This window comes from Macrobrachium rosenbergii, chromosome 55 (genome assembly GCF_040412425.1).
Source record: "Macrobrachium rosenbergii isolate ZJJX-2024 chromosome 55, ASM4041242v1, whole genome shotgun sequence".
NCBI lineage: Eukaryota > Metazoa > Arthropoda > Malacostraca > Decapoda > Palaemonidae > Macrobrachium > Macrobrachium rosenbergii.
Window position 1 is genome coordinate 44,147,768 of NC_089795.1, and position 22,500 is coordinate 44,170,267.

Below are 22,500 nucleotides of genomic sequence, written 5' to 3' on the forward strand. Positions count from 1 at the left end.
TAGGGAAAATTTCATTTGACACTTCTGTGTAAGCTATTGCTCATGAAAAGATTTTGCCACTTTACAATCCCTCAAAGACTGATGTTCGTCTTTCATGCTTTCGTAGAAGTTCCAGGGTGAAGCTTCACACAGAACTTTGAGGTTCCCAGTCCTAACAGGAAAATGCAAAAAGCTTTCATGAAAGTTCCTAGGCCTTGGGTTAAATGGTTACATATAGCAATAAGCTTTCTCATGAATTTTATGGCCCACCCTTATATACTGTATGTATATACATATATATAGTATATGTATGTATGTATATATATATATATATATATATATATATATATATATATATATATATATATATAAATATATATATGAACACACATATTATGTATGTATATATGTGTGCGTGTGTGTGTGTGTGTGTAGAAAAGTCTGGGAAGTCAGCTTTAATCAAGCTAAAATCCAAATTTACCGAGTCGACTTTACCTCGCAGTTACAACTCACGGCCCAATTTGATTTTACGAGCAACGATCAGGCAGAAGGATTTAACTGATGAAATCTAAGGAGAAGATTACAAGGTTATTAACACTGATTAGTTTACCTAACCGTTAAAATAAATAAATAAATAAGTAAAAACATTGTAACAGCAAGCAACACATTTTGAGAATCCACCAAAATAATTTGGTCGGAGTTTGGGATAAACGGAGTTTGGAGTAAATGGAGTCTCTGGAGTAAACGGAGTTTGCAATACCTTTAAAAGACTCAAAATAATGTTTTTCGAAGTCTAGATGCCTGTCACCGTTTCCAATAAGCTAAATGGAATTGGAACGCTTCCTCCATGGCTATTTTGGGGGTGGGTGGGGGTGGCGGTGAGTAGATAGTGGACCAAGGGGAGGAGAGGGGAGGGGAGGGGGAGAAGGAACATTTGGCAGGTGCACCTTACGAATCTTCTTCTACGTCTGTAGACTGAAAATGTTATCTATTAAAGATGTTTATGTATATCTCTCTCTTGAGCGTTACGTAGCTATGATTGTCACTTACGAATAACTTTATATTGGGTCGGTTCAAATTCTGGAAATGAACTGGACACATACATAATTTTCCGTTGGGAAGTGTAGCTTTTAGTTCTTACAGTTTCGCTCTCTCTCTCTCTCTCTCTCTCTCTCTCTCTCTCTCTCTCTCTCTCTCTATATATATATATATATATATATATATATATATATATATATATATATATATATATATATATATATATATATATATATATATATATATATATATATATATATCCTTACATTCATACAAGCATAAACTCTCTCTCTCTCTCTCTCTCTCTCTCTCTCTCTCTCTCTCTCTCTCTCTCTCTCTCTCTCTCTCTCTATATATATATATACTCGTATATATATATATATATTTATATATATATATAAATATATAAATATATATAGTATATATATAATAATTTTACTCTACCATCCCTGTTTCAATTACTGAAAATAGGACATGAGTGTGTTGGATATCCGAGTTAAGAAATACGTGTATACCGTAAATATCTGTTTGATATTTATAAATGTCAAACAGAGATCCAGACTTAATTGAATAAAAAAAACTAGAGCCAAGTTAACAAGCGATGAAAGAAAATTCGACTCCATCATCGAGAACCAAATAAAGATTAATCTAAAATTAATGAACACAGAGAAATGAAGAAAGATAGAGAACTCAGTCAAAACATCTTTTTTTTTATCAAATAAACGTGAAAGATGGATTTTTCCAATAAGTGGAGTGTAAGAGTTCGTTTCGCATATTTACGACTAATTTTCTCTGAACATGAAACGGGGCATGGCATGACTTTATAAGCTTCCTATTAACAGTGGTATTCTTAACACTGAAGTCAAAGGTACTCTGTAAATATTCTGGATGAGAGAGAGAGAGAGAGAGAGAGAGAGAGAGAGAGAGAGAGAGAGAGAGAGAGAGAGAGAGAGAGAGAGAGAGAGAGAGAGTTTGGTTAGTGTTCAGATCTCAAAAACAAAAAATAAACGCACACTCACATATTTATACGTGTATATTATATATATATATATATATATATATATATATATATATATATATATATATATATATATATATATATATATATATATATATATATATATAAATGAATGCAGACATAATTGTATATTTATATATATATATATATTATATATATATATATATATATATATATATATATATATATATATATATATATATATATATATATATATATATATATATATATATATATATATATATATATATAGAGAGAGAGAGAGAGAGAGAGAGAGAGAGAGAGAGAGAGAGAGAGAGAGAAATAAACGGCTTGACAAAGCCAGACAAAACGTAACGCAGATGGAGGAATTGAAAGACGAACAACAGCCGTCCGCTGATCATAAAACGCGACATTTTGGAGGACGTCTGTCGTATGATACATCACCTAAAAAAAAAAAAAAAAAAAAAAAAAAGACCGGAATGCCAGTTGACCTGACAGGTAAAGGACAGGGCACCGAGGTAACGAGAGTCACGACAGCGCGGAGATTGCAAAGCGAAGGAAAACATTATGATAACGACGTCAGACGCCATTTCCGCAGACATTCCAGTGTAGAGATTTTTCTGGGGGTAAAGAGGGAAAGGGCAAGTGAGACGAGAAAAGGAACAATGTGCGATGTAGACTTCATAACAATTATTTTTCTCTATGTAATGATGCAGAAATGGAAGTCAATGTTTGTTTGTATAACTTACACATCTTGAAATGGTGACGAGGAAAGGAGTAATATATGTTGGAGACTTCATAACAACTGTTCTGTTCTGTGAAATGAAAAGGAAATGTGAGGAAGGTTTTTTATAACTTACATTTCTCGACATTGCATTTTGTACAACTAATGTATCTTGAAATGTAAGAATTACAATTTACGTATCTTGAAATTGTATTTTGTACGACAAACATATCTTGGAATTGAAATTTGTACAACGTATGTATCTTGAAATGGTATTTCGTACAAGTAACATATCATGAAAAACAAGAAACGAAGAAATGACAATAATGGAAGAAACATATTCCCGATAGGCAGTGGTGAAGTAAATATATTGGGATCTAAAGATATCGCAATAGAAATGTGTGGGAGGTAAAAATGATATGAACGAAGGCAAAAGAACCTGAATATTAGAGGATATAGTCCTCAAAAAAGGAATTGGTGTGTGTGTATGCATGTGTGCATTTGGTATAAATGGGAGATGATGACCGTAAGTCTTTTTTTTTTTTTTTTTTTTTTGTTAAATCCGAGGGAGCCAAAAAGGATTACGTGAAACATTTAAAACGCTGTGGGAGAGCGAAAAGATAAGAAAGCTATAGGATAATAACGGAAAAGAAAATTGAGCGTGAAAATAAGTTCTTTGTCAGTTTTAAAAAGTATATAAAGAGAGAGAGAGAGAGAGAGAGAGAGAGAGAGAGAGAGAGAGAGAGAGAGAGAGAGGATTATGATCATGTCGTGATTACTTTTTATTTTTTAATTTACAGACAAAAAAAAAATCAGAAATGAAGCTCCCAGCTTTGCCGCATTATGGGAAAACTTTCGGATCTGTGGAAAAACGGAAAACCATTGAAAGAAGAATATAATAACGTACTGGGGACGCTTATCTGAATTAAACGCCATTATTGAAACTTTTAGTGGAAGTTTCTTATCTTTCCATACCAAGAAAAACACTATGTGACGTTTATCTTTCGTGTGTATGTGCGCGCGCGCGCGCGAGAGAAAATAAATCCGTGAAAGAAAATGAGATTTATAATCCGAAGTCGTTTACCTGGAAATCTTTGCGGGTTCTTCTCTGTCTCTCTCTCTCTCTCTCTCCTTTACTCTTTTATCTTATTCCTCGTCTGGGTATTAACAAATGGTTGAACTTTCTTTTATTCAGTACCTGACGGACATTCTGCTGACGAATAGCACAGCAAAATGTGAATGCGAATTTGAATGTATGTGTATGTAAGAACATTCGTTGGTTATATGTACATGTTTATTCTTATAAGATCTCTGGGAATTCTTATAAGGTTTCTGGATTCTCCATTAGGCGCATATTAAACGCCGTCTCAAATAGCGATGACTGCCGGTTTAATTGTAGCAATTTTAAAATGAACGATGAGATGGCATTCTCTGTCAGTGCATCATTAATCAGACGTCATTGGACGCCATAATTATCGCCGCAGGAAGAGAGAGAGAGAGAGAGAGAGAGAGAGAGAGAGAGAGAGAGAGAGAGAGAGAGAGAGAGCCGAGGAATAACAGGAAGAGAATATAGGCTTACTACGAAAAATAGAATTGGAGGAGAGAGAGAGAGAGAGAGAGAGAATCCAATAATCCTGTTACAGTTTCGTTTCGATAAGCTATGTCATGACTTACAGATTTCCTATTCTTCCTCCGCACTGAATCATATTTGAACATTATTTAATGGCGCTGCGGCTTTTCACACTTCATATAGTTTTCTCTCCATTTACCTTTGTGTGTGTGTGTGTGCGTGTGATGGTGCCCGCAAGCTCGCATGTGTTTTTTTAGGGAAATGTATCCCTGACTAAAATAGAAGAAAATATTATATATATAAAACACTCATATACGTTTGGTTTCTAAAGAATCTCGTTTGTTATAATAATTTTTTTAATCGTCAAGATATTGCGTATTCACATTTCAACTGCTTCTTCTGCTACTCGTATTGAGGACAGCAATTTTATACTAAATAAAGGTAGATGAACAAAGTTATTTATTACATAAAAAAACACGCGGTTCATTAATTCAATACCGAACTCATTATCAAAAAACTTTTTGGTCAATGGAACCAAATAATTTCATTATACATTTCATTTTAACACAGCACCTTTTTTTATGATTTAATTCTTGATAATTAGAAATGGGGTTAATTAACCGTATCGCCAATTTCTTAATTTGATGAATGGAAATATTATTTACCCTAGCAGCCTTTTTCTTACCTGTCTCAACGATATATAACTTTTATGCACAATTTTGATACCGTGCCTGAAATTTCGTCATTGATCACATAATCCGTTTTCAAATCAGACCTGAGGTTTATTCAGTAACATGAAAAATCCCCTTTATCTTTGCAAATTGTTACTTTTCTTTTTACCTCAGTTTCAGATTGCTTACATTAGATTAGTTTCAAAAGAATTCTGGTGTTTATGTCATTATAATCGCAGTCACCTTACGTAATGACAATGCTTTCGCATGACGCAGTATGCCTTAACGTGTACGAAATTGTGCGATACTTTCCTTTCGGGAAAACCACGAAGAAGAAGAAGAAGAATAAGAAGAAGAAGAAGAAAATCCTCTCAAAATCCGAATCTTTCCAGACATTCACAAGGTACATTTTCCCTCTGAATCTCAGTGCGGAATCGACCTTAGCGACTATACAGCACTTATCGAGTCGATCTGAGTCGACCTCTGGTTATCTTGACCTTTTCTGTTACCTGGATCTGGTCAACAAGGGAGTTAGAGAAAGGTGCTTATTACCTGTGATAGGATTTTGACCGAGTGGAAAGTTCAACTGTGATTTGATTATAAGCGAAGAAGGCAATTTCCCGTCTGTCTTACTGTATTTGTCGAGCTGCTGATTGTGTATTTATTTAAGAATAAAAGGATGGAGTCATACAATTGAATATCTCTCTCTCTCTCTCTCTCTCTCTCTCTTCTCTCTCTCTCTCTCTCTCTCTCTCTCTCTCGGGATGACTGAGACGAACAGTGACATAGTTTCTTTTTATAATACGTAATCCTCTTATATCGTAATTGCTTTTCCGAATTCCCTTTACTTAATTTAGAGAGACAGAGACTGGAAAACGCCACTAAGCAGTTAATATTATTGTAAAGGTTAGCCTTTTTTTTAAATACTTTCATGACATTTGCTGTATTATAACGTGAGACTATTATGCCAGTGATCAGCCCAGTCAGTTGTCTTAACAACCTCCCCAGCCGAATTATGTCTGTTCGTAACATATCCTTTTCGAAAACTCCCCTTACATGATAATGATCAATGATCAATGACCAGCCTAATTACGGAATCGAATTTCATGACCCCCACCCAACCCCCGCTTTTAATCAAACAACGATAAGAAAACACCCCCAAATTTTCGTCATAAGCAGTCTTCCCCGGAATCTCTTTGAAATGCCAGCAGAGCAATTATAAATGAGTTTGAAAATCGAGTTTGAAAATCGTTCTTTTTTCTTTTTTTCTTTGACCAGATGTTCCAATAACGAAGCTTCATCCGGGTCGTTCTCTCAACCTGAGTAATATAGAGGAAGGGGACGACGTGTATTTCGAGTGCTCCATACAGGCCAATCCTTGGGTCTACAAGATCGTCTGGTTGCACGAGGTAATTGTAGTTCATTGTCTGCAGGATTTTCCTTTTAAAAAGTTCTTAGTTATTGGCTGTTTTGTTTACTATGGATTTTGTCTTTTGTGGCGTGGCGAGTAACTTGCACGTATATTTTACGTTGAGATGAATACTTATGTGCAGTCTTCTAAACGTTTGTTAATGAAGGGGAATATTTGGGGGAATATTCATAGAATATTTTTAGCTGTATTTATGTAGCAGATTTTTTATGCAAATAAAAAAATTCTAATATACACAGACAGACAGATATACACACGTGTGTGTATATATATGTTTATATATATACATATATTATATATACAATATATATATATATATATATATATATATATATATATATATATATATATATATATATATATACTATATAACACACACACACACACACACACACACACACACACACACATATATATATATATATATATATATATATATATATATATTATATATGCATAGAAACACCAACCGTAATAATCCAGTAGCTTCCTCTCCATACCCTACAATCTGAAAGTCGACACTAAATAAAGTTCATACCTCTGTCCTTCCCAAACTCTCTAGGGGCACGAACTGCAGCACAACGTGTCGGGGGGCGTCATCATTAGCAACCAGAGTCTGGTCCTCCAGCGGGTGGTCAGGACGGCCTCCGGGAACTACTACTGCGTTGCCTCCAACATTGAGGGAGACGGGACTTCCAACGCCATCATGCTCAAAGTCAAGTGTGAGTGTCATACTCTGTTAAGAAAGAATGAAGTAATGAGTTGGTTAATCTTTTAAACATCTATGAAGGGATTGATGAATTTGTTTTTATAATCTCTATGAAGTAATTAATTAATTAATTAAAAAACACTAGATAATATACATCAAATGTTTTCGCCATATAAATGAAATACGCTGTGTGTAAGATTGTTAACACCACCTTATTGTAACGTACAAACACACAAACGCTGTCACACACGCACACACACACACATATTTAACAAACAGCCAACAAACAATCACGTGTGGAACAGAAATAAATTCCTGACTCACATCGGGATTGAACCCAGGTCTTTCAATTGGTAGCAGTCTTGTCTTTCAATTGAAAGATGTGAGTCAGAAATTTATACACACATATATATATATATTATATATATATATATATATATATATATATATATTATATATATATATATATATATATATATATATATATATTATATATATATATATATATATATTATAACTTCTGACTCACATCAGGATCAGAACCCAGGTCTTTCAACTGAAAGGCAAGAGTGCCACCCACTAGGCCATACAAGTGGGTTCGATCCTGATGTGAGTCAGAAATTTATTCTGTTCCACACGTGATTGTGTGTTGATTATTTCTGTATATATATATATATATATATATATATATATATATATATATATATATATATATATATATATATATATATATATATATATATATATATATATATATATATATATATAATGTGTCTTTAAAATAATACATATTCCTTTGAAATTTCATTGTAAGAAACAACGTTCCCTCGTCAATTTCTCCTTCCTTATCGGATAATCAGAAGCGATTTCCGATCCGTTCCCTCGCTTCTCTGTCTTCCGGCTAAGGACCCCTGAAGAGGGAACTTTTACGCTACGGCTCAAGACAAAAGGGGCTGTAGTCCTGTTTCCTTCTTTGTCCTTAGGAATTAAACCTTCGGAAATGGTTAGATCTCAGGCCAGCACTTTGGTCGTGACACGATTGTATAGAACTCTCTCTCTTGATCTCAGTTTCTCTCTCATTTTATAAGACACGGGAACATTATACATTTTCTTATATGACATCATATACTACCACTGGACACTCTTCGCTCTGTCTGTCTCGCTCTCCTAATTTATAAGACCTATTTTATAAGACGCCGAAGTAATATTATACATTATTTTTCTTATAACTCCATTTTTCATCAACATTTTAGTTTTCAATAGGCACCCTTCTCTCTCTCTCTCTTATTTTATAAGAGACCGGAATAATATTACACATTTTCCATATAAATCCACTTTTCATCAACATTTTTATTTTCACTAGGCATTCTTTTCTCTCTCTCTCTCTCTCTCTCTCTGTCTTATTTTATAAGATATCAGAATAATATTACACATTATTTTTTCTATAGCTCCATTTTTCACCAATATTTTAGTTTTCACTGAGCACCCATCTCTCTTTCTGTCTTACCGAATTGCAGGTAGTCTGACTTACCTGTTTCAACTACAAGAGGTCCAATTATCGTCCAGCTTCAAACTTTGACCAGGGCTGTTTTTGAAACCTATTACTAATTTTCGATTGAAAATTCTGCCAGCCGTTATTTTCTGGAATATTTTCTCTTCTATTTGGGCTACTTTTTTTTTTATCTTTATCGTATTTCACGTTGATATTTTAGTTCTTAAACCTTTACCTCGTTCATCTTCTCTAACTTTTATTTCTCATTCAACTATCATTTTCGTTTTCTTGTTTCTTTCTCTTCTATGACTTTCATCAACAATCAGGATACCCATTTAATTTTTCTCTATATTTCTTATTAATTTGCCTCCCTCTCTATTTCCTCTGCTCTTTATCTTTTCTTCTCCTCCCCAATCGAAAAGAGCGATTCCTCTGTGAAGTTATAAGTAGGAGAGTCAATGATCCTCCAGCTGTCAAATGATTCCACAGCCACGTTAAACTTTTACAACTAAAGGCGCTTCCATTTCTGTTTCCCATTCACACTTTGCATTTTTTTCTCTTATGGCCTCCATATATATGGTAATCAGGCAGAGAGAGAGAGAGAGAGAGAGAGAGAGAGAGAGAGAGAGAGAGAGAGAGAGAGAGAGAGAGAGAGAGGTAAAACTTTCGATATCAATATCCCTTAAGCTTCGACAGAATAATGTCTTATAACAGTATTCTAGACCGGATCAGTTTACTGGCTGGATTTTATTAAGATTCTTGTATTATTATTTAGCAGGTGAAAATACAAAGTCAGTTCACTGTAACTCTAACGTGGGACTCAAAAGAACTCATTATGCCACACAAGATAGAATACTGAACAATATCCCGTACCATAAAAATGCCTTTCTTATTACACCGCATTGTATCGCTCTGACACTTTGCGTATTCCCAAACATGAAAGTGCATTTGACATGACATCAAATCCCATTCCTTAAAGCAATTCATCGTGGTGTATTCACCACAACACCACAATTCAATTTATCCGCCATAACAACCACCATGTACCCTCATAACAGCACCAGTATTGTATTCCTCCTCATATCCTAATCTAGTTCTCCAACCATCTCCTTAAAACCTGACAATGGTTTATAGTTGTATTTCAAATTACGTAACCCCACAATAGCAGTAAATCTGCTTTCACTATTCTCTCTCCTTTTCCCACGGCAGACACTCCTGTGTGTCGCCCAGGTCAGCTGATGTACCACGGGGCAGCTAGGTATGAGCAGGTAAACATTCCGTGCCACCTGGAGGCCCATCCTAAGCCCACCTCGTTCATCTGGACGTTTAACAACAGTGGCGAAAGCGTCGACATTCCACAGGTAAGTCGCAGTAATTAACTTCACTCAACATTCCACAGGTAAGTTCCAGTAATTACTTCACTCGACTTTCAACAGGTAAGTTCTAGTAATTCCAACATTCCTCAGGTAAATAATAATACATCTGACTCGACATTCCACAAGTAGACAATTACTTCACTAGACATTCGACAGGCAGATAATAGGATTAACTTCACTCGACATACCACAAGTATATAATAAATTTCACTCGTCATTTCAAAGGTAAGTAATTAACTTCACTCGATATTCGACAGGTAGATAACAGGATTTGACTTCACTCGACATTCCATGGGTAGATAATTGATTTCACTCAATATTCGACAGGTAGATAATAGGAAATAGCTTCACTCGACATTCCACAGGTAAATAATTGATTTCACTCGACATTCCACAGATAAAAATAATCAATTTCACTTGACCATTCACAGGGAGATCATTAATTTCATTCGACATCCACAGGTAGATAATCATAATAAATTTCAATTGACATTCCAGAGGTAAATAATAATTAATTTCACTCGACGTTAAACAGAAATATAACTAATTTCACTCGACGTTACACAAAAATATAATTAATTTCACTCGACGTTACACAGAAACATAATTAATGTCACTCGACGTTCCACAGGTAGATAATTATTAATTTCACTCGACATTCCATAGGTAGTTAATTATTTTCAATCCACATTCCATAGGTAGTTAATTATTTTCAATCCACATTCCACAGGTAAATGATTAATTTCACCCGACGTTCCACTGGTAGATGAAAATAATTAATTTCACTCGTCATTCTACAGGTAGGTAATAATAATAAATTTCATTCGACATTCCACGGGTAAATAAGAATTTCACTCGGCATTCCACGGGTTGATAATAATCATTAATTTCAATCGACATTCCACAGGTAAATGGCAATAATTCACTTCGTTGCAGATAACAAGCATACAACAATAGGTCGCTTCATTCAACATACCCCAAGTGCATGGCCATAGTCCATTTTTCCTGACATATCACAAGTAAATACTAATAAGTTACTCAACTCGACACATCTATAAACGCCAGAGAACAACGCCATCTACATACCACTAGTAATTGTCTATAATCACCTTGGGAGGAGGTCACGTATGCAAATTGTGCGTTTGTCAGCCTCCAATAAATCTCATAAATCTAGCGATGGATTACAATTGGTTTAGGGCGTGAATGTGGTTTAAGGTTTTTTTTTTTATTTATTTATCTATTTTTTTCTGAGGGAGGTACTACAGTCTCCCTTCTGTAAAGCTCTAGACCATCTGGATTGATTTAATATCTTCAGACTGAGGCCTTTTTATGATATCATTTTACCCGATGAAGAGCCCTATTTGGTAGACAATGTTTAGTGAATGAAATATGAATAACACTGCAAAGAGAGAGAGAGAGAGAGAGAGAGAGAGAGAGAGAGAGAGAGAGAGAGAGGAGAGAGAGAGAAGCGGTCTCAATCCTTGTTTACGTATCTTCGTATCGATTCACGTACTCAATCCCTTTTAGAATAATTATCTCCATTGCAGAGTCACATCCAATCCTTCGGGACCTACTCGACGGTGAGCTACACGCCCAACACGGAGCTCGACTACGGAACGCTGCTCTGTTGGGGCACCAACGCCGTCGGCAGACAGAAGCATCCCTGCGTCTTCCACGTCTTTCCTGCAGGTGAGCCCCGTAGAAGAATGTAGTGCCATTAATGCACCTCATGTGTGGTACACTCTAGTCCTCACTAAAGGTTGTCTGCAATGTCCCTTCGGCCCGTAGCTGCACTCTCTTTCTAACCTTTTTACTTTTATCTCCGTTCGCGCCTCCTTCTTCCATCTTCCAGCTGTCCAACCAATCCGGCTCCCTCTTGTCACCTTAAGCAGTTTGGCCTCGTAGCCAAATTCTCTCTCTCGCTCTTTTTTTTTTTTTGCGTTTATGAAAGGTCACACTATGCCTTCCATTCTGTCACTGGTGGGTGGTTAAAGTTAATGCTATTTATTTCTTGCTCATGCCTAAACAGAATTTACGAATTCGTTAGCTAAAATAAGAAATAATAGTTATTTTCTTTAATTGCTTATTAATTACATGGAATTTTCATTACTTGAAGTTCATCAAATCCTGCTATTTTTTGTTGCATGTAATTTATATAATCTGATTTGCATTTAAATATCTTATTTCAGTCAGTGGAGCAGGCAAGGGTTCTCTTTCATATTATTAATGCAAAAAAAAAAATTAACTTATTTTTATTTGAATAATACTGACAAATAGAATTTCAAGGACAGTTCTTTTCATACGTTTAACATAGGAACTAGAAACAAGGGGTGAAAGTAGATTTTCCAACGGTCTCCAATATCAGCGGCTATGAAATGTGTAAATTGAATCTTTTATGCAGCTGCCTTCAGAATTCCTAAATCAACAAATTTTTTTATATAGTTTTAACTGTATGTCAGGTAATAGATTATATCACATTATAGTGAAAAATCCATATATATATCTCGTCGTCTATCGTAAGAAACGAAAATTGAAAAATAAAAAGACTCAAGACAAATAAAAAGAAAAAAAAAAGCAAAATGAATGAGAAAGATGGACAGCGTTCTTTATATCGACCTGCATCTTAAATGCGGCTGAACATAAAAAAAAAGTGGTATGTTGAATATATTAGGGTGCTTTTGTTGCATGTTAAGATGACTTAGTTGAATATGTTAGGATGCCTTTGTTGGATATGTTAAGATGACTTTGTTGAATATGTTAGGGTGACTTTGGTTTGTAAAAAAAAATATCGATTTTGATTGACTTGGCATTTATGATTCTAAATATTTTCCTAAGGATTTTAAGTGCTTGATACATTCCTTCGTTAATGTATGTATCATAACGATATATATTCATGTATATATATATATATATATGTATATATAAATATACATATGTATGTACATATACAGTATATATATATATAAAATATATTTTCTATATATACATATATATGTATATATATACTGTGTATATATATATATATATATATATATATATATATATATATATATATATATATATATATATATATATATAGAGAGAGAGAGAGAGAGAGAGAGAGAGAGAGAGAGAGAGAGAGAGAGAGAGTGAATTACATAGTGAAGACAAAGCCATCATGCCTCCAGAATAAATAAGTCTGAGTATAAAAGTCTGTATTGGGCACTATACTGAAATTCAAAGACGCTTTCAAATACCAAAAATAACCAAGGATTTCAGGAGACTGTATCAACACGCATATCCTGTGTAACGCTTCCAGAGGTATAGTGTTATAGTATTCCAAATTACTTAAGAACGAAGGAGATGGAAGCAACGAGACTACGGGAATATCCTCACGAGACGTGATAAAAAGAAAGAACCTCTTCAGTTCTCGTAAAACTAAAATTGTTTTTGGGACACGAGGCGGAATATCAATATGCAAATGACCCAAACATAACCCCAACTGAGCCAATACGCAACCGAAGTGAAAAGGCCTTAACTGTCAGCCTCTCTGTGCAGCAATTATAACTCTAAAGTGTACTTAAACTGAGGGCTATTTTCCTATCCGAACGGTTACCCTAAGATTACCCCTAGCTTAAGTTATATCTTCTTGAACTATGGACTTGTATATATTTATATTTATTGTGACAGAGTTATGGGCTTACAAATGTTCGTATTTTCCTGTGGCGGGTGTGTCATTTGTACCAATGTGGGTGGAAAATATGTATTGCATATAATTTATATCTGTTGAAGACAACAGTAAATGTCCGCATTACGTATGTTTACTTTCTTTCGTAGTTAATGGTTTAATATTCATGATTATAATTACTACTATTGAGAAGATGAAACCTATTCATATGGAACAAGCAAACTGGGGCCATTGACTTGAAATTCAAGCTTCCAAAGAGTTCATTAGAAAGAAGTAACAGAAGGTAAAGGGAAATAAATAAATCACTTATTAGAAAAAAATGAACAAATTAATAAAGAACTAGAAAAAATTTTAAGTAAATTACTAGAATAGAAGAAGAATTGTGTTAGGGTATTAATGCATTGCATCTTCGTTTGAACTTTCGGAAGTTCCAGCAAGGAACAGAGTAGGCTTAGATAAGTCAAAGACTAATCGATGAAGTGTTGAGTTTGTCATTTATAAAAGGTAGGATTTAGCAAACTACCTGAGGGATGATATTCAAGAAGGGATTTGTGCATGGCTTGCAACTCCTGCCAAATAGTTGCGCCTAGTCTGTTGTAAATTAGTCTGTGAATGGAACTTTTCACGAGAATCCGGTGCGATGTATGCAGTCTGAAAGGGTCAAGATTTCAGTGTAGAACAGAATAGAATATAGAATTTAGGCCAAAGGCCAAGCGCTGGGACCTATGAGGTCATTCAGTGCTGAAAGGGAAATGGAGGGTAAAAAGGTTTATTTAAAGGTGTAACAGTAGGAAAACCTCTCAGTTGCGCTATGAAACAATTGTTAGGAGAGGGTGGAAAGTAAGATGGAAGAAAGAGAATATGAACGGAGGTACAGCAAAAGGAATGACAGAGCTTGCAGCTAGGGGCCGAAGGGACGCTGCAAAGATCCTTGGGTAATGCCTGCAGTGCACCACGTGAGGTGCACTGACGGCACTACCCCCATACGGGGAAGATTTCAATTTAATGATTTTCCGACCCGGAAATGAATCCACGAATCCGTAAAATTCCGGAAAACGGTTAACGTAAACCGCATAAATTTGCATAAAAATGAGCTTCCGAATTTGGAGACGAACCCAATTTAATCCTCTTCTTTTGCCATACATCTTTTATTCAGGTTTTGCGTCCGTGTCTATCGCCGTTTTCGGAACCAGTGTTTGAAATGAGAACGATAGAAACTGTGTTTTCTGAAAGATGAACCGCAATTAGGCATTTACGATAGTAGGGCCGAAAGCGAGAGAGAGAGAGAGAGAGAGAGAGAGAGAGAGAGAGAGAGAGAGAGAGAGAGAGAGAGAAATACCACCGCAACTATTGCAAGACTCATTATGATAATGGGTCTAGAGAGAGAGAGAGAGAATTGCATGACAACTTGATTAAGACTAACTAAAATACAGATCTGTAGAGAGAGAGAGAGAGAGAGAGAGAGAGAGAGAGAGAGAGATTTGCATGACAACTTGATTAAGCCTAACTATGAAATACAGATCTAGAGAGAGAGAGAGAGAGAGAGAGAGAGAGAGAGAGAGAGAGAGAGAGAGAGAGAGAGAGAATTGCATGATGAAATACAGATCTGTAGAGAGAGAGAGAGAGAGAGAGAGAGAGAGAGAGAGAGAGAGAGAGAGAGAGAGAAATAACATGACAACTATATTAGCACTAACTACGGAAAACAGATCTGTAGAGAGAGAGAGAGAGAGAGAGAGAGAGAGAGAGAGAGAGAGAGAGAGAATAGCATGACAAATATATTAAGACTAACTGCGGAAAACAGATCTGTAAAGAGAGAGAGAGAGAGAGAGAGAGAGAGAGAGAGAGAGAGAGAGAGAGAGAGAGAAGATGTGTGACATCGACGGCTATTTCCAAAAATAGGTCTCAGTGACCTCCGTCCATAACAAGAATTCTTCTTTTTCAGAAAAAAGCTGTAGTTAAAAGTCATGTTGAATATAACTAAGCGTTTGCACTATTCTACTCACAAATATTACATCACGAATTTCGTTTAATATCCAGTTCACTATACCTCGGGAATAACTTGGACCCAAGGGGAAATTATAAATGAATTTTGAATAGCTGACAGGTTTCACTAAGTCCATTCGATCCTATTTGCATATTTGTGTATATTCATTTCATGTTTACATATTCCCTTATGAACAAATGCTCCTAGGAATATATCCAGAATGCCTCGTTCATCCCAACGAAGTCTAGCAAGGAAAACAACCCACGCTTGAATAGCTGCAAGCCCATTATAACCCTTTCTCTTACGTCGTTACGGCGCATTTTCTCCCGCCCGAACTGCAAAGCAACGTAATTTCCTCGTCAGGTGACAATGCCTTCACGCCCTTCATGGTTTCTCCTTCATTGAGCCGAGAGATTGTACCCTAATGCCCCTGTGATGGCAATCATAGTGCGTCTTCTTCATCCAAAATGGAAAAATTGATGGACGGAAAGAGTGATAGAGAGAGGGAAGGCAAGGGAGGGGGGGAGCTAGTGAGAGTGTTTTCTAATGAGGAGGTCGGGTTAGGGGTAGGGGGAGGAAGGATGAATTTTTCTTCTTTTTCTCGCATGTTGAAATTAAATTGAAATATTCTGTTTTTGCTAGGATACGTTATTGAGGAAAATGAATTTCTGGAGTCCGTTTAACCTTTATCAAATTTTCCTTTATTTTTAACAGAATTAAATTCCTCCCATTATTGAAGAGGAAACAATGATGCTCACTCTTTTACTTCGTCGTGGGTGACTGCGTATCTGCCACTTAATTATATCAGTTTACCTGATCCCAGAAACTGAGGGTTCCACATTTTACTAAGCTGAAAGAGAGGTCAAACTGACCTAAAATAAAATTTAACTAAAGTTTAGAATATTAAAGACAAAACAGACAACCAAAGTATTGCTTATTGCACGAAACGTATTGGAAAACCGAGTGAAATTTTCGTAATGTGTCAGTGAATTCAGTCGTTCATATTTTCCGCGAAACCTCAGTGCCATATAATCTTTAAACGGTACTTAGAGAGAGAGAGAGAGAGAGAGAGAGAGAGAGAGAGAGAGAGAGAGAGAGAGAGAGAGAGAGAGAGAGAGAGAATTATAATTACATTCTGAAAAGGACTTTTCTTCCGTTTAATAAATACTTCTTGGTTTAAGATAATACCCAGTTCATCCCTAGAGAGAGAGAGAGAGAGAGAGAGAGAGAGAGAGAGAAAGGAGAATAGATAGAAGATAGACCCAGATCCCTAGAGAGAGAGAGAGAGAGAGAGAGAGAGAGAGAGAGAGAGAGAGAGAGAGAGATTATAACATTATTTTGAAAAGGATTTTCCGTTCTCTTAAAGAAATACTTTTTAGTTCAATACTCAATTCATCCCTAGAGAGAGAGAGAGAGAGAGAGAGAGAGAGAGAGAGAGAGAGAGAGAGAGAGAGAGAGAGAGAGAGAGAGATTATAATTATATTTTGAAAAGTACTTTTCTTCCAACAAAGATATACTGTTTAGTTACAGATAATACTCAATTTATCCCTGGAGAGAGAGAGAGAGAGAGAGAGAGAGAGAGAGAGAGAGAGAGAGAGAGAGAGAGAGAGAGAGAAAAGGATTTTCCGTTCTTTTAAAGAGAATAATTATATTTTGAAAAATACTTTTCTTCCACTTAAAGATATACTGTTTAATTACAAATAATACTTTTATTCCTGAAGAGAGAGAGAGAGAGAGAGAGAGAGAATCTAGAGAGAGAGAGAGAGAGAGAGAGAGAGAGAGAGAGAGAGAGAGAGAGGTTCAGAATAGGCATTGGAGGATCGAGAACAGAATCTAAATAAAGGGTTCAGTAATCCCCATTCGCATCGAGAGAGCTTTCGACTCCACACCTCCAAAACAAACAAAGCCTTTATGGCTAAATTTAGCCTCTTCCGTATCATACGAGGACCTCTTTTCTCTCTCTCTCTCTCTCTGTCTCTCTCTCTCTCTCTCTCTCTCTCTCTCTCTCTCGGGTTTTTATTTTCCCCAAAACTAAAGCGTGGATTTAACACGGAAATATTTTGAGCCTTTTGTACTTAAAGTAGAGTAAATCATTACTATATATATATGTATGTGAATTTTATTTACTTATATACTCACGTATATAAGCTAGGAGTGAGCCGCTCAGTGATTGGTAAAGTTATTTCTTTTAAGATGCTATACTCATTGCAATGTGTTTGAACGTATATATGTATGTATATATATATATATATACAAATATATATACCGTATATATCTAAAATTTTATCTATATATATACATATATATACAAACATACATATTTGTGTGTGTATATTTACGTGTGTACTCTCAAGCCTTTGTGACTGAATGATACATTTCTCCTCACGTTGCCTCAGTTGACTGATCTGATTGCATTGTCAACTGAAAAGTGTCGGGTTCCTTCAAGTCCCCAGTGGTCTCTCCCTCACGGAGCCGAGAGTTTGTACCCCGAGATCCCTCTAAAGGCCCTAGAGAGAGAGAGAGAGAGAGAGAGAGAGAGAGAGAGAGAGAGAGAGAGAGAGAGAGAGAGAGAGAGAGAGAGATAGCTTTTCCTGGGGTTGTAGTGGGAAGAAGTAATTTATCTTGTCTGTTTTGGAAATAGTTGAAATGTTCTAAATTTATGTAAGTGGTACATGAGAAGACGAATGTTTAGCAACTGTGGTTTTCAGATGTTTTATTTTTTCTTTTTATTTAATTTTGTTTTGATTATTTATTTTCTTTATGACTGCTGAAGAAAATGAGATAGACAAAAATTCAAAGTCTTCCTCCATCACTCGTGAAATTAAATACAAACTTACTGACTCTTCTACTTAGATGATTGAACTGTCTCTTAGGCCGAGTCAGTTTGCGTCAGTTTGGCAACACGGATTTACTATGATAAATGGGACGAGGAACTAGCTAAAGTCGTTTACTTTTCCAAAAATGACTTAGTAATTCGAAGTGAATGAAAGGATCCAGTCTGGATACTGGCTAAAGCTCCTAGCTAAGTAATGCGCTTCCACAAATGAAATATTTCCAAGCTTGGACGAAGTCATGGCTTTCATAAGACGAAAGATATGTGACTCTCTTCTTCCCAGAAGAGATATATGGAAAGAATAATCCATACAAAGATGTGTAAGGTTCTTGAAGAGTTGCAGGAAATGCAAAACAGAAGAGTAGAATGGATTTACAAACAAGATCTAACACACGCCGAGAAAGACTTTATGAAAGTAGCAAAGACTGTGAAGTGAGCGTTCACATAGGTCATGTTTATTGTCGAGTTAGATTTTCAACAGCCGTTCCTGAGTTGAATTCCAGCTTCTCGAATAATAAGAGTATTTGTGAATAGGAAGATTGGGAAATGAGAACGATCATTAAAGAATATAAGCATCCCCATATGATTACTTATAGTGGAGGCAGGTTACCAGCATGTCAGTTACGAAAACAATATGAAGGGACAGGAATAAAACGGATCTAAAATGGACAGCAATGAGAAAATGAAACACAGACATCTTTGAAAAAGAAGATACCGCTAAATAATGAAAGGAAAAACAGATTACAGCCTTAGACGAAAAAGTATCCTAGGCAGACCACACCAAAAGCCTGACAATACAAAGAACTGAAATTTAAAACGTCCTGAAATTCACTGGGGATATTCGCTAGAGATGAGATGGAATATGAAATCTGTCAAGGCTTAATGAAAATATGAAACTTGGCGATACTAATACTGTTTTGGATCCTACTTTTGAGGAAACGTCGAATTAATTATAGGAGAGAGAGAGAGAGAGAGAGAGAGAGAGAGAGAGAGAGAGAGAGAGAGAGAGAGAGAGAGAATTAGGAGCTGATAGTGGTGTGAAACCTATTTTTTGTGGAAACTTCGTATCAGTTAAAGACGATGGAGAGAGAGAGAGAGAGAGAGAGAGAGAGAGAGAGAGAGAGAGAGAGAGAGAGAGAGAGAGAGAGATTAGGCTGGATATCGGGGGTGATTTCGGAGACTGAATCTAAATTAAGGTTCAAATAATCTCCATCCGCATCAAGAGAGCTTTCGACTCTAGGCCTACGCTTCGAAAATGGACAAAGGTCGTACTAGTTTAAAGCTATTTTCTTTTATTTACTAAAAGTTTCCAGAGAATTTTCTGTGTAATATACTTTGGAAAACTTTATGGACTTTAGCTAACGAGGTTCAAGAACTTCCGTCTTGTTGAGGATCATCTAGAGAGAGAGAGAGAGAGAGAGAGAGAGAGAGAGAGAGAGAGAGAGAGAGAGAGAGAGAGAGAGAGACGCTAACATTATAAACTTAGTCACTAAAATTAGACGCCTAGTTCTTCTTCCAGGCCTTAGAAATTATGTATATAAAAACCTAAGCCGGTTCTTCTAAAAAGGTGGCCCTTAAGAAAATACAAGACAGTGATCACTGTCATATTCACACTTACACGGAAATCATCAACAATGCTTCTGATCCCCGTTCCCACACTCTCTCTTCTTGGATGTTAAGGTCCCTCCTTTCCGACAACCCTTTCACGCCAACTGTCCATTCCGTTCTAAGTCTTCCTCTTTCTAGATTCTCACCAACCTATTAACCTCCATTCTTTCCACATGAACGACTCATCTCAAAACACTCCAACCTATCTTTACACTCACTCATCCATTTACCACTCCTATGAATCTCCACATTTCTAACTCTTATTTATTTCTGTGCCTATAACAGGATCAAGTAAGTTTGTTGTAAAAACTTTCATTTATGGCAGTCTTCTCTTTCATGAACAATTCACTAAAGGCTAAGTCCTCTAGAGAAAATAACTTAGCCAATTAGACTTAATTAAGTCGGCATAAACAAGTCTAACAATCAAGTCTTTCCTGACCTATGTGAATATGCATACTTGTTTTAGGAGGGCTCTCGTCAGAAGGATACGCTTTCAACTTTTCCTATTTATATCATTCACAATGAGTCATTTGTTATTTGCGATGGATTGGTTTGAGGTTCAAAGAACCTTTTGATATATGTACAACATCTCGTGAAAGGGCTAAACTTCGTTGTATCTTTTAGTGATCTGACTCCGGAATCTGTTCAGAAAGTATTTGTTATAGTTCCATATGTATAAGATCAGTTGGATATTATAAAAAAAAAAAACACATAAACGTGTGTGTATATATACCGTATATGTATATATTATATACAGTATATACATAACTACATACATGCATACATACATAATATATATGTATATATATATGTGTGTGTGTGCATGTGTGTGCATTTGTATCTCCATCTGTGTATTTTCGTACGTCTTATTTGAAAACATATACATTAAACAAAACACACACACACACACATAATGTGATTCCCTTACAAGACAGAAAATCAGGGTATTTTCCGCGTCCCTGGCACAGCGCTTGTGAAGATGATTTATCAAAGTGAAACGGCTGATTGTTCGAATTCATCTGAGCAAACTTTGCTCTCTGAAATCCCACTTGGAAACTTAACAGGAAATTCCTTGGTTCTTGGTGGTACTGAGAAATCAAATGCTGTTTGCATTTATGGATATGTGTGTCTTAATTATAAATGTATTTTGTTATGTTATATTTAATCTAAAACTTTACTGGAAATTCCTTAGGAAATCAAATGCTCTTTGGTTTGATGGATACGTGTGGTTTATTATATTTTGTTAGGATATATTCAATGGAATGTAAACAAAGAAATCCAGTGTTCTTTGCAGTCATACATTCTATAAATATATTTTGTTTGGATATACTCAGTAAAGTATACAATAAGGTTATTTATAAAATGCCAAGGAATGATTTTACATCCGTACTCTAAAATGTGAAATCAGTTTACAAAATGATTCATTGGGAAATAATATTTTGTAGATATAAACAATACTTAAACATCATTGGTTATATAAACTAATGATGTTGTCCTTTAAGTATGGGAAAATCATAAAAATTTTCCAGTTTCATAAAAATCTCATAAAAGCATGAGTCACTAAAACTGTGAAGCGATCCACAATGATGTATAGTAAGTGTAAATATATTAAAAATATATATACAAAACGAGAGATTTCGAGAACCTGCACGATTCTCCTCAATCTGATTGAGAAGGAGAATCGAGCAGGTTCTCGAAAGCTCTCGTTTTGTATATATATTTTTAATATATACATTTACACCTACATCATTATGGATTTTTTCACCATTTTCCATTTACTGTGACAAAACGAAGTCGGATTTCTGACGCCTTTTCCTAAACAAAATTAATCTCGGCGAAATTTTTGCCCTCCTTATAAAATACTATTATATATATTGTATGCCACGTCCACTTCCGCCCGCAGGAATTCCAGATCCGGTGCACAACTGCTCAGTATTCAACCTGTCAGTCGAGCTGGTGAACGTGAGGTGCGTGGCTGGATTCGACGGCGGTCTGGAACAGACCTTCATCCTGGAACTGTACGACCCACATACCAATCAGCTGGTCGCCAACACCACCAATAGGGTGAGGGAGCAAACTGCTGTTGTTGCTGTTTTCGCTGCTTGCTGCAATTCATTTGCTGCATTAATATCCAGATACTCTCATTAAACCATCATTCGTTTATCATTATTAGAATTTCAGTGAGTTGGATGTAATGGAAGTATTTGTGGAAGATTATGTGTTTTGACTGGAATGTAAGTGCAACAGTGACTTCAGGTGACACATAGAAATCGAGCAATAACCTGTCAATAGAAAACGAAATGTAATGCATGTCAATAGAAAACGAGATTTATCGCATGATGTCTACAGAAAACGAGCAGTAACCACGATGTCAATAGAACACAAGAAGTAACGCATGATGTCAATAAAAAACAAGAATT

At 35.8% G+C, this 22,500-nt stretch overlaps 1 protein-coding gene across 4 annotated transcripts in view; it reads left to right on the forward strand.

The window, feature by feature from the left end:
• LOC136835200 (protein turtle homolog B-like) overlaps window positions 1–22,500 on the forward strand; it is a 102,049-nt gene that overhangs the window by 71,917 nt on the left and 7,632 nt on the right. For all 4 annotated transcript variants that reach the window (XM_067098425.1, XM_067098426.1, XM_067098427.1 and 1 more), the window contains 5 exons: window positions 6,261–6,391; window positions 6,974–7,133; window positions 9,822–9,973; window positions 11,536–11,677; window positions 21,984–22,144. In XM_067098425.1, coding sequence (XP_066954526.1) covers window positions 6,261–6,391; window positions 6,974–7,133; window positions 9,822–9,973; window positions 11,536–11,677; window positions 21,984–22,144 — 746 coding nt within the window. The remainder of the gene's footprint in view (window positions 1–6,260; window positions 6,392–6,973; window positions 7,134–9,821; window positions 9,974–11,535; window positions 11,678–21,983; window positions 22,145–22,500) is intronic.